Genomic DNA, 15,278 nt, shown 5'->3' with positions numbered 1-15,278 from the left:
AAAGTTAGTATTATTATATACAAAAGGCACGGTTAATGTCAAATAAAATATGAATAATTTTAGAAGTACAGCAAAGTTCTCTTTTCTTGACTCGAGCTGAGAATGTAAAATGTTTCATTTTTTTATTTCAAAGCTAACAAAGGTTTAAAGAATATCATCGCAAGCATATTTACTAAAATTGCCACTACAAAATGTACTATAAATTGCCGCTGTCGAGTTAATAGTGCTATTTCCTTTTTAAAGTTAATTGACATGTTTGCACACACACACACGCATCAAATACCCTGTTTTCGCTAATGAAAGTTGTCCTTTTCAATTGAATTACGAATAATATAAAAAAAATTCGTCTATTGTATTTTATGTGTTACATATTTTATGTAATTAAAATTGGCGAAAAGCTTCAATAGAAAAAAATCATTCGATAAATCGATGGCTCCTACGAGTAAGGGCCAATGTGCAAATTGACAACTTTTCAGGAGAGGCTCTCAAAGTTTCAACCTGTATGAAAATAGGTCACATAGGCCCTTTTACTTAAGCAGAAATTATATTTACACCTGTAAATGTGTATTTTATTTAGTGCATGTTGTTAACTAAACTAAGAGGTAGCTTTTAACACAAAAAAGTAAAAATCATCAATTTGTTACTTTGGTCCTCATATATAGGATCCATCGAAATAGCAAAATAAAATTGAAAAACACTTATGACGAAGGATAAATCCTTTTTTGGAAATCCGGGGTTCAACGGAAACATATAACTCTATAAAATTGTTATCTTCTGTGAATTCGTAAAATTAATAAAGTTATTGATCTGTCATAAATTCGTTACAAAACGAGACAAAACAACTTTCTTATGTAACTAATCTTTTACTATTGGTGACAAAATATAATCGAGATTAGTTCGAAGCACCGCCGAATTAAGAGTATTTAGGTACTTGTAAAATATTCAAAAACTAATCACTTAACGATATATGGTACAAGGGCCACAACTTTAAGCCTTTTGACACTGCATTACATTTGAAGTAGATGCAAAAAGCCTTTTGCTAAACTTAAGAGTTCATAGCCCAATGATAGAAGTAATAATAAATGATGAAGTAAATTAAAACAACTTTGTGATTTTCTTTTTTTTATTGACATCTAAACTTTCATAACAACTGTTTGTACTAAAATATAAATGTGTATCAAGTTAAAAGCTGTTAACAATGTATATTGTAATAACATGCCGTTTGTTATTGCATTCTAAATTATGTTAAGGTGAATGGACTTTAAATATTACAAGAGGCTAGACTATTGTTGTCTAAGCAAATTTACTTAAACTAAGTTCATTGTGAACACGAATTCATAAGCTCCATATAGTAGGTCTTAAGCCGTGACTGTTTTAACCCTAAATTTCGTATTTTTGTAATTCCGCCTAATTTTAGCGTCGCGTGCTACCAATCTCGTTTCTTTCATACCACTGCAGTATCAGAAAATAAATTAAATGCACGAACCATGCCAAAATCCACTCGATCACAGTACAAGCATCGACACTAAAGCAACATAATATGTTCGGTGCGATACGCTGCGATGCGCAAAAGGAAGCGGAATTAAAAATCCGCGATTGATACAAAAAAACATTGAGATTCTTTCATCTAAATCGAAATAAATATCAAATAATATCCAAATATTTCTTATAGTAATTTATAAAACGTAAATTATAATAAATTATTAACAGTAGTATGGAATAGCTGGTGTCGAAGTGGACCACTAGGGAGCGCAGTGCTCAGTGCTTCTGGATAGGGATGTTCCTGTCGGTGATTGCGAGCTGCGGCAGAGGCGCCTCCACAGTGAGCACGCCGTCGCGCGACAGGGACGATTTGATGGCCTCGGGGTTGGTGCCCTTAGGCAGAAGGAACTCTCTGTTGTACTCTCTGTACACGGACTTTGTGTCGGACTTCTCCTCGTGCTTAGCGTGTACCTGGAACAGTTAGCGAGTTGCATTAGATGTTATCAGTGCAGGAATAAATGCACGCCACTCATTCGTTCATCAACCTCTGTAAAAGCCCACGTTAATGGGCGCGTTGGCACGTTGCCGGTGCGAAACGCTTCGAGGTGACTTTCGATGTTTATCAACGACCTACATCACGTCATCAACGGAATGGTGACAACGTATAAAGATTAATTAAAGTCTCAATAACGTACTTAGGTCGGTACGTTCTCACTGACCTATATACAAATTGATTTTATTACAAGGAATTTGAGATCATTTCGTATTTCTTGGCAGTGTCCTATTCTCACGTTTATTTATATACTAAAAGAAGAATTCCATCTTCCCAAATAATAGGTTTCGTCGTTCATTATAAGTCTAGAAGTCATGAACATGAACATTTTTCAATTGACTGGGAGTTTTAACTCTCTTTGTCTTTATCGCTACGTATTTTCATCACTTAAGATTGACTAAGTCACACTGTTGGATTAATACCTTCAGAGGTGTCAATCAAACAAATCCACTGTACATTTGCGTACATAATTGTGTAGTAGTAGTTGCTTGTTATACTTACTAGCAATTTGTTGTCAACTGTCTTTACGACGATCTCCTCGGGAGTGTATTGGCTGACGTCGAAGCGCAGCTTAAGAGATTTGCCGTCACCTTCGTCTTGGATGAGTGGCGAGTTGAGACTGTCCCAGTGGCTGGGCTCGGCCAACTGTCTGCTATCACTGTGCTGTGTCGTCGTGGACGAGCTGCGAATATCATAAACCGAAATTTAAATTTATTGTCGCACAATACAATTTTATCCATCTCCCTTGTCCATGTGACAATTTAATTTGCATGTTTAGTTTTTGCCTAGATTTTATGTCGTGCTTTGTTAATGTCAATTATACTGTAATGGCTAAACGCGTTTCAGACATGCGAAATGTATTATATAAATTACTGTGGCGTCTTTTCAAAAAAACGAATGAGTCATGCGCATTCAATACAGCGAATGAATTTGTCGGTAGTCGACTACAGACGAATATTCTTGGTAATATTTTACGAAACATTTTCATAACGAGCGCGGTTTCAGCGGTACTCGTATCTTGCATTAGCATTTTAAATTGTGAGCTGAAATTCCAGACATGTTACTGCATGTTCTAAAATACCTTTTTTCTTTTCATACAATTCCTCTAATAATGCGTGTCTTTTGGACTTTTACATACTTTTATTACGCTAAGAGTGATAAATATCAACGAAACCTCCGTTTATCTATATTTGTAGAATTCATTTAATAAAGCCTCGATTTAGGTTTACTTTACAAAGAACTATGTTCTGCCAATGACATCTTGCTTTCGTTAGTTTGATTCAGCAGTGATAGATTTGGTCGAAGTCGCATAAAATCGGTAACATTTCTAAAAGCCCCTATTCAAGATGATAAAATGTGATGTTATTTTATGTACACGGTGTAGTTAGTGTTTTTACGAGGATGTATAGTGATAAATTTAGACATTTGTGTTCATGTTATATTAATTATCACCGGTCATCACATGCTGGATGATGTCATACCAGTGTGCAGCAAGGTTATGTTAACAAATGACTTCATCGATCACTCGTATTTATGTAATCTTACTGATCGATAGGTACAAACGTATTTTATATACCATTGTACATAAGTTACTTATATAAAATTGCACTTTATCCGCATGGAACATTAATTTAAATAAAATATGCAGGTAGTTTTATAATTTATGGATTTGAAGATTAATAACGTTTTATTGTCACGCAAGTTGATAGTGACTGGAAATTCCTTATATTACAATCGGGTTATTTTATCAGGTAAATATTAGTAATCAAATTGTAACGATAAAATGCTTTGTCAGTTCGGATTTAGTTTTAAATTTATAAATTTAAACGCTTCTATAATTGATATATAAACTTTATTGTTTTTATTTAATAAAAAAATGCAGTCGAATTGATAACCTCCTTCTTTTTGAAGTCGGCTAAAAATAAGATAACATCGATATATAAAGCGTGTGAACATATTAGTATAAATTAGATATTAGTTTTGCATATAAATAATAATAAATTTAATGAGTTAAATTGTGCAGTGTGCATACATATGTGTACCTTATTTGATACAAATTTATTACATTTTACCTCTCAGAAGACTTGGTTACTCCTCCAGTGGAAACAGATTCGAAATTGTAAGACATGCAAAAGGCAATATAGGCTGTTAGTTTTATTATATCAAGCATATTGCATAAGATACTCGGATAAAAGGCATATAAAAATATAAATTCGAACTGATTAATGTAGTAAAATATGATTTATAAAAAGGCATAGTGAAACTGTGTAAAGCAATAAAATAGTTATATTCATTATATAAGTATAAATAATATACTTAAATTGTATATAAACAAAACATATATATTTCTGAGAAGTAAACACCTCAATTCCATTATGACGTCAACTAAAGTTGACATAAGCTAATAACGATACATCATAGTGTAAAAAACAACTGTTTTAATTAAACTCAACAAGGTTGTTTTTTATCGACATTTGGCTGCCCACTTGTGGTGTTTGTTCATTTCTTGTTGCACTAAAAAAACAAGCGCAACCCACATAGTTTGGAAAACATTGTGCCGCAACATGGGCGGACGAGTTTATTCAACAACGCCTTAAGAAGTTGAGCAATTGCGACCAAATAGTTGAGCGTGCAGTACTTTGATTTAATAAAAATGTTGTGCTTCAATATGTGTCAAATTATTATTTTAGTGTATTGTTTATATTTAATATGTTAATTTAAAAAGGAGTATCTTAGCTAGAGCTTGTTTTTTATACGATTGTTACTACTGTTTGCAAACAGTGGTTAGAATTGAGCAAAACTAACAAAATTGAACAGTTTAAAAACTAATTAATTAAGAAACGGCTTAACTCACGTTTGATCGTCCGGTGACGGCACCGACTAGTTTCGAACCCATCGGGGGTCCATCTTCAGGGCGAGTGTTTAATCCGAAGACTAGTTTAAAAACTACATTAGTTTTGTGTTTAAATATATTGTAGCAGTTAATGGCGAAAGCTGACAAACTCAATCCTACGCATCGATTTTGATGCCCACTGCATTTGCCAAGACCCTAAATTTCGGGCGGCGATTACGTCACAAGTTGCCCGCGCCTGAAACATACTTCGCTCCAAGTAGGTCATGTATCGGAACTACAGAGTATAAACATTATACTTCAGACTGTGCGAACTGCATCCAAAGTCTGCCCACATGTTGATAAAATTATCGTAAACTGGTTTTCGCCAAGGTTTCGAAATCGTTCACGTAGCATATTGCATTTACATTGTTGTATTTATCGATGTCAACCCACGTATCAAATAAATTGCTATTCTGAACGATGTTCTAGCTCAAAATTAGGAACGTGATTCAAAGTACATTTATATATATGTAAATAAATTAGTAGAGCTTTCAAATGGTCTAACGAACATCCGTTAGGTTTTAGCGAAAGGTTTTCGTGAAATGGTGTTTTTTTGCTTAGCAATTGTTCTCGCGGCGCGCCGGCCGGCGCTATTTCCATCTATGACATCACCGCGTCGGGCTACGTATCGCTCGCTTTAAATGGAGCCGAGTGATGTCTGCAGCCGATGCCGTTCCGCGGAATGATCCCGAATAATGAACGTCTCAAATAAAGCTACTTTCGTAGAGTCACCTCTGAGGCCGCCCGAGGGGGCCAGCGATTGCAAAACTCCCGATTCATACAAGATTCCCTTTTAGGTAAACAGGGCCGGCAGTCGTATCTCTTGCGATCGGAATTATAATGCGAATTGCACAATTAAGCACTACTGATTATCGATAAATGATAATTCGAAGTTGTGGTATTAATTTTCATATTGATACGCGATAAATGTACCCTCTTTAATTTTATCAATTATTGTTTCTAACAAGAATATTTTCTATAAATTCCTATAGAATTATTTTTATTACTTTTATGTTCATATTAAAAATAATATAAATACCTTGTTGTGCTCTTGAAGAAATTGTTGCTTTCTCTGTTCATAAGCTCCGAACGGAATTTGCTCATTTCTTCTTCCATCTTTCTCATTTCGGCGTCGAATCTCTCCCTGATGCTCGAGAATTCAGTGTCGATGACTGAGAAATCGCCGAGCTTGATGGGGATATTTCTCTTCAGACCACTGTCAGCCATTTTTCACGTATAATATAGGAACGTTTGAAACTAAACAAACACACGGGTTATGTTAGGTAAACACAATTCGCGGCGTGGGTGCACGATACGACCGTCGAGAGGGGACTGATCAGTTGCGGCTTGCGACTCGGCGCCGGGGGCTTGCGCAGTGTTTTAAATAGCATCGAGTCTGAGCGTCGGTCGGCGTCACTCGGCTCCGCGTGCGGCCCACACCGCGCTAGGTTTCTCGCTCATTCCACGTCCGTACTCGCTCCGCCACCGCCACCGCTGCCACGACACGCTACGCCAACGACACCGACGTCACACCGACACCCAAACGTAATTTAATTGATGAATCATTACATCTGGATCTATCTTGGCTGTTTAAGGCAATCGTCGGATATTAATCGACCGAGTTAATCACCAGGATATTTTCGCTGGATGCTATACCGATATGACTCGGTACTAACACGTATCGTATCAGTCATGCGCCAAAATATTTTCACGATTCACTACAACGCCCACCTTCAATTAGTTATTATTTTGCTAGATTTTTCTAGGTATCATTAAATACGTGATTATTTTTAGAATCCAGTAATGCATAAAAAATTCACTTTATAACCCTTAGATCTTTTGAACTAAATCAAGGTAAAGATCAATCTAAGACTGTTAGATTCGAAATTGTAACTTATAGATGCTATGATAATCGATTGAAAATGGGTAAGTATGAGATTAAGAGTGAACTGTGAACGCTCTTTAGGTGCTCATGAAAACATCTTAACAATTAATGTTTTTATCTTTCAGAATAATTCAAAAAACACAAATATAACAGCAAACAAAAGTTTCACTCCTTTTTACTCTACTGAAGTATAGCTATCGTTATACATCAGGAATAATAACGAAACATAAACTCTTTGAAATTCTTTTCCTAGTATCTATAGGTACATCACAATCAATAAAAATGTATACTACCTGAATTAAAAATTTGTTAATTAACCATAATGCAGTACTTAGAACATTATAAAATCAAATTATCGTGTAAAGCAAACATTACTGGACATGTTAAAAAAACTTGATAAGAGGCATCAAGACAAGATATGCACGTAGAGATACGCGAATTCCATTTATACGGTGCGCGAATATTCCACTATCCTTACCCGAAATAAAAAAATTACACTCAATAAATTATTTGAGATAACTTTAAAAACTACATACAGTTATAATGAGCCTGACATTTGCAAGTAAATAAGACGATGTTTGCATAAATAATGTAGCTGTCATTGTATTTAACACTGATGTCTTACTGTCACACTCAGAATCTTAATGCTTAGTAAACAGTTCCGCAGTGTTTTGTTACAATAAAACTAAACTAAGAAGCTCTCTATGTTAAATTAGTCTGTGATAGTTTCGACGGAACAATATCATCTGCTACTTTCTTCGGCATACTAATTGTTGGGGGCATGCAGATAAATTCATGCATATGTTTATTAGTTGATGAGACGAAGCCAGAGCAATGTGATATCTATGGACGTTATTATGTTGTTATCCGTAATCTCAGCTTACGACGTAGTCACAGGGTTAAGTACTTTCAGGAGTCGTACTAGCCTACAATAATGTCCTTTTGTCGCATTTTGCTAACTCCCAGAGTGACCACACTAACCCCTTGTGCAAGGCTTTATTCATCAGACTAGCAACATTTTTACATATTGTTTTATAATTCTTATACGATGTAATTCTTCAACATTAAGGCCACATCAACAAAATAATCGTAAAAATACATAAATCATGCGACACCAACGTAGAATACGAAATTAGTTTAATCAATATCACAACCTCAGCTTGGTCACGCACTTGAGTAAGGAAAAAGATCTATTTTAATACTCTTGTTTATGATACATGTTATGTTATAGTCTCTATAACATAGAAGAAAAAGCATTGGTTATGCCTGATGACAACTAGGACTTACGACCTTGTTTCAAGCTACAAGGACTTAAATGTTATCGTATAATTTAATCGATATACTTTAACAAGAAATATATTTGTATTAAAGTCGTATTTACTATTGTACCTAATAGCATTTTTTGTAACAAGGTATACAAAATTACATTAAGAATACTCATGCAAAAGTAAGTGAAATTCAAGTTCAGTAGGTCTAGCAAGAATATTTGTAGTAATCGTCATCGAAAAAAAATTGTATTAAAATTAATGCAGCAGCAATATCAGGCGAGAGTACACCAAAAATCTCATATTAATTTTGACATAATTGACGATGACGATACGAAGGCGATTGTCACAAATATTCGTGTTAGGCCCACTGATAAGAGAAGACGTGATAATGTAAGTTGTCTTAATCCATTTATCGCCATATAGGTAGTTTCCTTGAAATAACACAGCCGTTTTAAAGGATGTTTTCTGCTAAATGTTTGGCACATTTGCTAAGTATAGGTTTGACATGCCTTGTTCCACCGCTTAAATAAGTCAGTTTGCTCATAAATTAACTGTTATAATCAATGTTATTACAATTAAGAACCTCATAAATTATTAATGTGATCTCCAGTTTACATTTTTCCTTATTACGCCATCTTAGAGACGAATAAACGGATAAACAAATTAACAGTAATTCGGTGACCTTGTGCTATTCTGTGGAAAGCCAGTGTATACTAGATGCTGTCACCTTGTGAACAAATGACGTATTATGTCGCAGTAGATACATAGTATGAGACAGATGGAAGTTATCTAACGACCGAACAATGCGAGCCGACCTTCGCCTACCCACACATAACTTCAATAACTTCATTCAACATACAACACACTTCCTGCGGATTCATCTGTGTTTTTATGTCACGCTACAGATGTACTTATTGTACAAATGGATCTACTCTGTCATAACACATTACTCTTTTCTGTTAGAAGACGTTTCTGCGTTATACTTATAGGGAGTTAAAATAATGAAGTCATAGTTTACTCATAAAAATATTTCATTTTCAAGGTGACCAATCTTATACTTGTTCATTTATCGTGTTTTTATTCGTTGGTTTTTTTTCTTTTAGCTTCATCAGCTTGCAAGATTGATAAAGTAAATTCTCGCCACAACCATAAATTAATTGTCTTAAACCACAAGCTATGCGCATGACCACTTTAAATCCACTAAAATATTTAATGAAGAATTACAATTTGAACATAAATAATAATCAAGAATTATGCCTAAGAAATAAAATTTAAATTATGATATAATCTACTAACTGTTGCACGCGACTCCGTCCGCGCGGAATTAAATAAAACGTAATAAATAGTCTATATGTTATTCCAGGCTATGTTCTACATCTGTGGCAAATTTCATCGAGATCTGTTGAGCTGTTCTGGAGATACCTTCAAACAAACATCCATGCATCTAAACTTTCGAATTTAAAATATTATTAAGATTATAATCTAATAATAATATTTTGTGTACGCTACATTTCAACCGAACTTTTTATTAGTATAACTGATCATTTCGATATACTTTGGCCAGAAATAAAACGAAACATTCGAGAATAATTTGTCCACTTCCAAGTGTGAACAAATTTTAAAGATATTGATTCCGTTGCAACGCAATTGCACTGAAATATATTTCAAACTAGCTTTTCCCCGCGACGCCGTCCGCGCGAAATAAAAATAAATGCACACAAGATAAAAAAGTTCCTATGTCCGTCTCCTAGGTTTAAGCAAAGGGAAGGCATCCCCATCAATTTTCAGCTAAATCAGTTCGACCGATCTTGAGTTATAAATAGTGTAACTAACACGACTTTCTTTTATATACTCGTATATAGATGAATTACCAACGAGATTACTTCATACACATTTATAAACAATACGAGTATATATAACATAAAATTCTTGTACAAAAATATGAACAAAAATTAATGTAGAATAAAATTAAGTTATCGCTTTTGACTCTCCGATTTAAGGTCAGACAAAGTGGCAAGGCTGGTATTACGTATTTTATAAATATTAAATCGATATGATCCATACAAGTACTTATTCTTTTATTATTTGTGCAATACATTACTGAATGTCGTAACTGTTTTTAGCAAGTCATACGATAAAAATAACTCCCGACTTCTGAGAGCTTCTTACGCAAAGTACTCGATAACTCTTTCAAATCGCATATGAATAATGTAATGTTTTATTAAACTTGTTGACAGAGAAGGTTTGGAATTTGGAACGTTTTCGGGAAAACAAGACGTGACGTAATTTGTCGATATATATAACTCAGGATACGATTACTACTATATCAGTGCTACAACACTCATGTCTCAATCTACACGTGCTTACACCAGATTCATGTTCTTTTAAAATAAAAAAAAGTAATATGTACTGTTTATGTAGTGTGGAAATCTTTATTATATTTACTTTTAACTTTTTACTATAGTTGATACAAACTACTTATGTTCAAGATGTAAATGTATCAAAGTGCAGGGACAATCGCAATTGCAATCATCAATAACACTTGGTGCGATCAACACCTTAAATCACTTGACACAAATAACTGCGTTCTAGTTTTAGTGACACAATGGGAACGACTTTCTTCTATTATTTTAGAAATAACACTTGATAACGGTCTTGAGTTATGAAAATAAACTGATAGTAACCTACCGACAGGCATATACATGACATAATACGATGATATTGTGTAAGATCTTTAAAGTATTATTATAGGTACATACTTGAAGGAAAAATGATTACTATTAAGCTACTTATTATTAACGATGAGCGTTTAATTTGCTACGGATTTTTCGTTCTATTTTCTTTATCGATCAAGTAGGTGCAGTATCATGTTTCAACTATATCGAGAGCTTGTTAGTCCTATTTCGAAAATAACCGTAGACATCTACGCAACAAAGTGCACATTGTTTCCTGTGACTGTACAAATGCACCGTTTCTGAGACCACTAGAACTTGGCAGGTTGCCGAATGACAAATTTATTTAACGTCTGATATTGGAGCAATGTCCAACTTCTTTGATAGCCTTAGTAATTGAGGAAAATAATTTCGTGGCCAAGAAGATTTATAATAAAAATAACTGTAATTATTAGTCTTATTTCTTGGCTCAGATCACTTCGGTTCTTCCGAGAAGACGGTGACGTAGCGTGTCCCACGTTCCCGAATTTTAGTGAGTAGAAATCTCACATAACTCTCTCTTTATACCACTCTACACTTCTAACTTTCCTTGGCCTAACGTCATTCTCCTTAAACATTTGACATTCCTTGTAAAAATTCTTAGGTCTTAATCCAAGAATTTGGACGCAAGATAAAAATAATGATTCCGCGTTGTTTTTTGGTAAAATTTTTATCTAATTAACTAAAATAACTGTAGTAACCTAATGAAATTCTCATGATTCGAAATCCACTAAATCATTGGTTAACATTAACAATAACACTTAAGAGAGAAAATGTATTGAGTCGAGAGATAACATTTTATTTCTTAAGTTTTAAAAACTGTTGCTTAGTAATTCTAACTATCGTTAGTCAAGAAAACCGTCGTCTATTACTATCAAAACACAACTAAATAATAAATCACAGCAAGACATAAAACAGGCGCAACATTACAAGCAAAGTTAAAATGGTGTTTTCAAATTTAACCCTAGTCGTGACTTGAACAAAGTAAACATTGGGCAATGTTCCCCAAAGCTTTTACCCTAACCTGACATGCATAAACGTCAGTTACCGGAAACATAAGACGATCTATTTTGGGGTGTTCAACACGTCTCAAATATACACTTGGCTAGTCCCTATTCAAAATTATACGATTTCTTATATCGTTAAATGAGATCAAATTATTAAATTAGGAAGTTTTAGCGTAATTCTTATTCAATATCTCATAATATAAAGAAGGAATATATGTAAATCCAGAGGAATAACTGAAAATCTATCTCATGTTAGACTATCTCATGTTTCAAGGTGAAGATGACGAATGTTCTGCGCAAAACACTATTATCATATTTAACTGCATTCATATCTAAAAATACATTTGAATGTCACAGTGGGTAAAATCAAATACGTATGGTAAACATCAACATAAGTTACCAAAGGTCACTGACCTTTTTATTGCATATTTAACACATTTCTTATCGAAAAGTTCAATATGAAAACAATTTTTCATTTAATGCATGTACGTAAATTGTACATCCAAAATATGAAGACAGTGAAATAATTTAAAAGTAAGCCAATATATATATTTTTTCGTATTTAAATTTTTTTTGCTTTGGTTGGATTTAAAAAGAAAAACGATGTTTTCTTGATGGAACTAAGTAATTTGGATTTGGAAACAGCTCCGTGGAAAATCAAACAGCTACGGAATACCACCAACAAAATGTTGTAGACAGAACTTGGAGCTTAGTCCTGATAGGAGAGTTCCGAGAAATTCTTCAGAGGAAGCTGTCTTCATAGCGCAAATCATTAAAAAAATGCAATCTGTTATAGCGGGAGAGGAATAAGAAGGATTATAGTTAAATGGACATGCAAATAACAAAATAATAAATAGTTACCGTTATGTTTTCACAATAAGAATACCGCTTTGTGCTAAAGCGTTACAGCGAGGCTATCGATGTTAGGACGATCGCCGCGCCGAGCCATGGCGGCGGAATGTCGATGAAAGCGATAAACAAGAGGTCGTTCACATCACATCGTGATCGGATGCAACATAAGATCTCTGAAGATCCCCCTTGCAATTTCTATGCAGATTCGCAACATTATCACATTAGCATTGTTAGCCCGTCGCAATATTCGCACGTAGGGTACGTTATACTCACAGTTTTAAGCCTTCACACGTTTTGTGCATTTGGAATATATTTTTTTTGGATTTCTATTCAATTTTTAATGTCGATTGAATTATAAATGGTTAATAGAAACTAATAATTTTTGCACTATTACATAATCGTTTTAGAAAATTTATTTGAGCCCATACACATAAAGCTGGTGGAAAGCGAATAGTCGGACCTGGAAAATCGGGAGTCCAAGGGACTGCGATAGTTTTCTCGCTTATAGAGGTTTCTTTCTATCCCGTGTTTCTAGCTTATGGAGGTATTGGAACGGTCGGTTGTTAATAAATTATACAGCAAATTTGGAGATAACAAACTAGAAGTAGTAGTACTAGTAGTAGTAGAACTTTATGATTGTTAGGCATAGAAATGTTTTATAATTTATTCTTAATTTTTTTCATTATTTATAAGTTTTCACATTTTTAAGTTACTCTAGTTACGAATTATTTTTTTCTATAGATGTAACGGCAATTTTTTATTGTCGTAACACCTATATTACGACAATGTGACGGTTACGGTTATTCACTTTGAAAAAAAAAGATAACAATTAAGATCATTTTCAAATCACGGCCTATGAAATTCTCTGTAATAATAATATCGATTTGACTAATTATAAAAGTAAGCGCCAAATATTCACAAAGACATTCTTAGTACCAAAATTCCCCGAAACTTAAAAAATAACACCTAAAAAGCATAGTTGTTATGCACAATTCATTGTAAAATTTACAGAAATTTAATTTAACAATGTTTCATAAAATGGTGTCTAATTCGCGCTAGTTTTAGGGGCTAAAACACAATGACAATGACTCTCGCTAGTAGAAGTTTCTCGCTTATCCAGGTTCGACTGTCTTAATATAAACTAACTTCAAAAGATATTTTAAAGTTAATTTAAAAAGGATTATGATTTATCATTTAAATGTATAAAAAAATAACCCGTTAATATGTTTAATGTTGAATTTCGAACGAGTCCGTAAAAAATAAAAGTTGAACAGCAAAATAATAAAATAAGTTTTGTTTAACATTGACCCATTATTTTAGAACCCAATGAAACGAAAGCAATAAAACGTGGTTAAAAAAACTATTGCACATAAATGTGGAAATATGTGGTTCCATTTACGGTAAAACTGCGAACGGAAAGCGTTTATTGATCTCCCATTATCGACTAACGAATTGTTTCTAAGGCTATCATATTTTTTATTTGCGTTGTGCATTATAATGAGGATAGGTGAATGACTCTTGCGAATTAGGAATAGAACGTGGCCGGCACTCTATCCAAACGAAGACGCCATTTTAGGAACGCTGATTTGTTAAGCTGGCGTCCGTATTGACACATAATTATTCTCGGATTAAACCTCTTTGCATTTTAAATCGATCAACGTAATTATACCGTCATTAGCGCATATGTCTGGTATTTAGTCTTCTATCTTGGCACCATTCGATTAAAATTATACCTACTTGAATTTATTTCCCTTTTCCTGATTGGTCGATGACGTGGGACAACAGCAGAAAAGCAGAAGATACCTGAAGAACCAATAAAAGAAACAGAAAATAAATTTATATTTTGTGGTTAACTTATAACACCTGTCACTGTTTAGTGTCATCCCACGCACGTACCTTGTTTTAATTAACGATTACCATGCCTCTTGAAAGATTTAACGGTTTAACGAAAAGAAATAACCGTGGTAATCAACTCTCAAAACCGAAGCTTTGTACATCATGACTTTAATACTTCAAAACAATGTAACAACCTTTTAATTAAGTTAACATAAAGATCACTGTGAAGAAATGTGTAAACATTCTATTGGTAAAACCATAGGTGGGCACAGTTAATCAAAAAGTTAACTTCGTTAATCGTTAATTCGTTAAGTAAAAATTTAACTTCGTTAATCGTTAAAGCGTTTAATTTACGAAAATTTAACGCAAGTTAAAGTTAACAGTTAAAGTTAATTTTTGTTTATATTACGAGTATAAGGCGCAAGCGGGAAATGGCCATATGAATAATCTCCGAAATCGTATGGACCGATTTTGTCGAGACTTTCAATAGAACTTAGGGTAATTTTTTACTGCGCTTACGAAATCTCGGGCGATCGCTAATCCTATCTATAGTTTAGTTATATAATATACTAAAATATAATTTAGACAATAGTAGCGATGTACTAATTAATGCCTGTACCATAATAATGACATAGCATGCACTAGTTACACACACTTATAGAGGTATATTACACTGACAATGATGGACAATTGACTTTTTCAGTCAATTTTTTATCGACAATCCGATGTCACGGAATTAGAGAGCTAACTAAATTTAGACAACATAAATTTTCTATTAAACAGTAAGACAT

At 33.8% G+C, this 15,278-nt stretch overlaps 1 protein-coding gene across 1 annotated transcript; it reads right to left on the bottom strand.

Annotated features, from left to right (window-relative positions):
- Positions 1-1,500: 1,500 nt before the first annotated feature.
- LOC106708872 (heat shock protein beta-1) lies at positions 1,501-6,308 on the bottom strand. Its single transcript, XM_014500457.2, has 3 exons — positions 5,968-6,308; positions 2,537-2,717; positions 1,501-1,953 (listed from the first exon to the last, which is right to left on the bottom strand). The coding sequence occupies exons 1-3, from the start codon at positions 6,153-6,155 to the stop codon at positions 1,759-1,761; spliced, it is 564 nt and encodes a 187-aa protein (XP_014355943.1). The 5' UTR covers positions 6,156-6,308; the 3' UTR covers positions 1,501-1,758.
- Positions 6,309-15,278: the final 8,970 nt, after the last annotated feature.

The sequence above is a fragment of the Papilio machaon genome, chromosome 5 (assembly GCF_912999745.1).
Source record: "Papilio machaon chromosome 5, ilPapMach1.1, whole genome shotgun sequence".
Taxonomy (NCBI): Eukaryota; Metazoa; Arthropoda; class Insecta; order Lepidoptera; family Papilionidae; genus Papilio; species Papilio machaon.
This window is presented reverse-complemented; position numbering and strand designations above follow the sequence as displayed.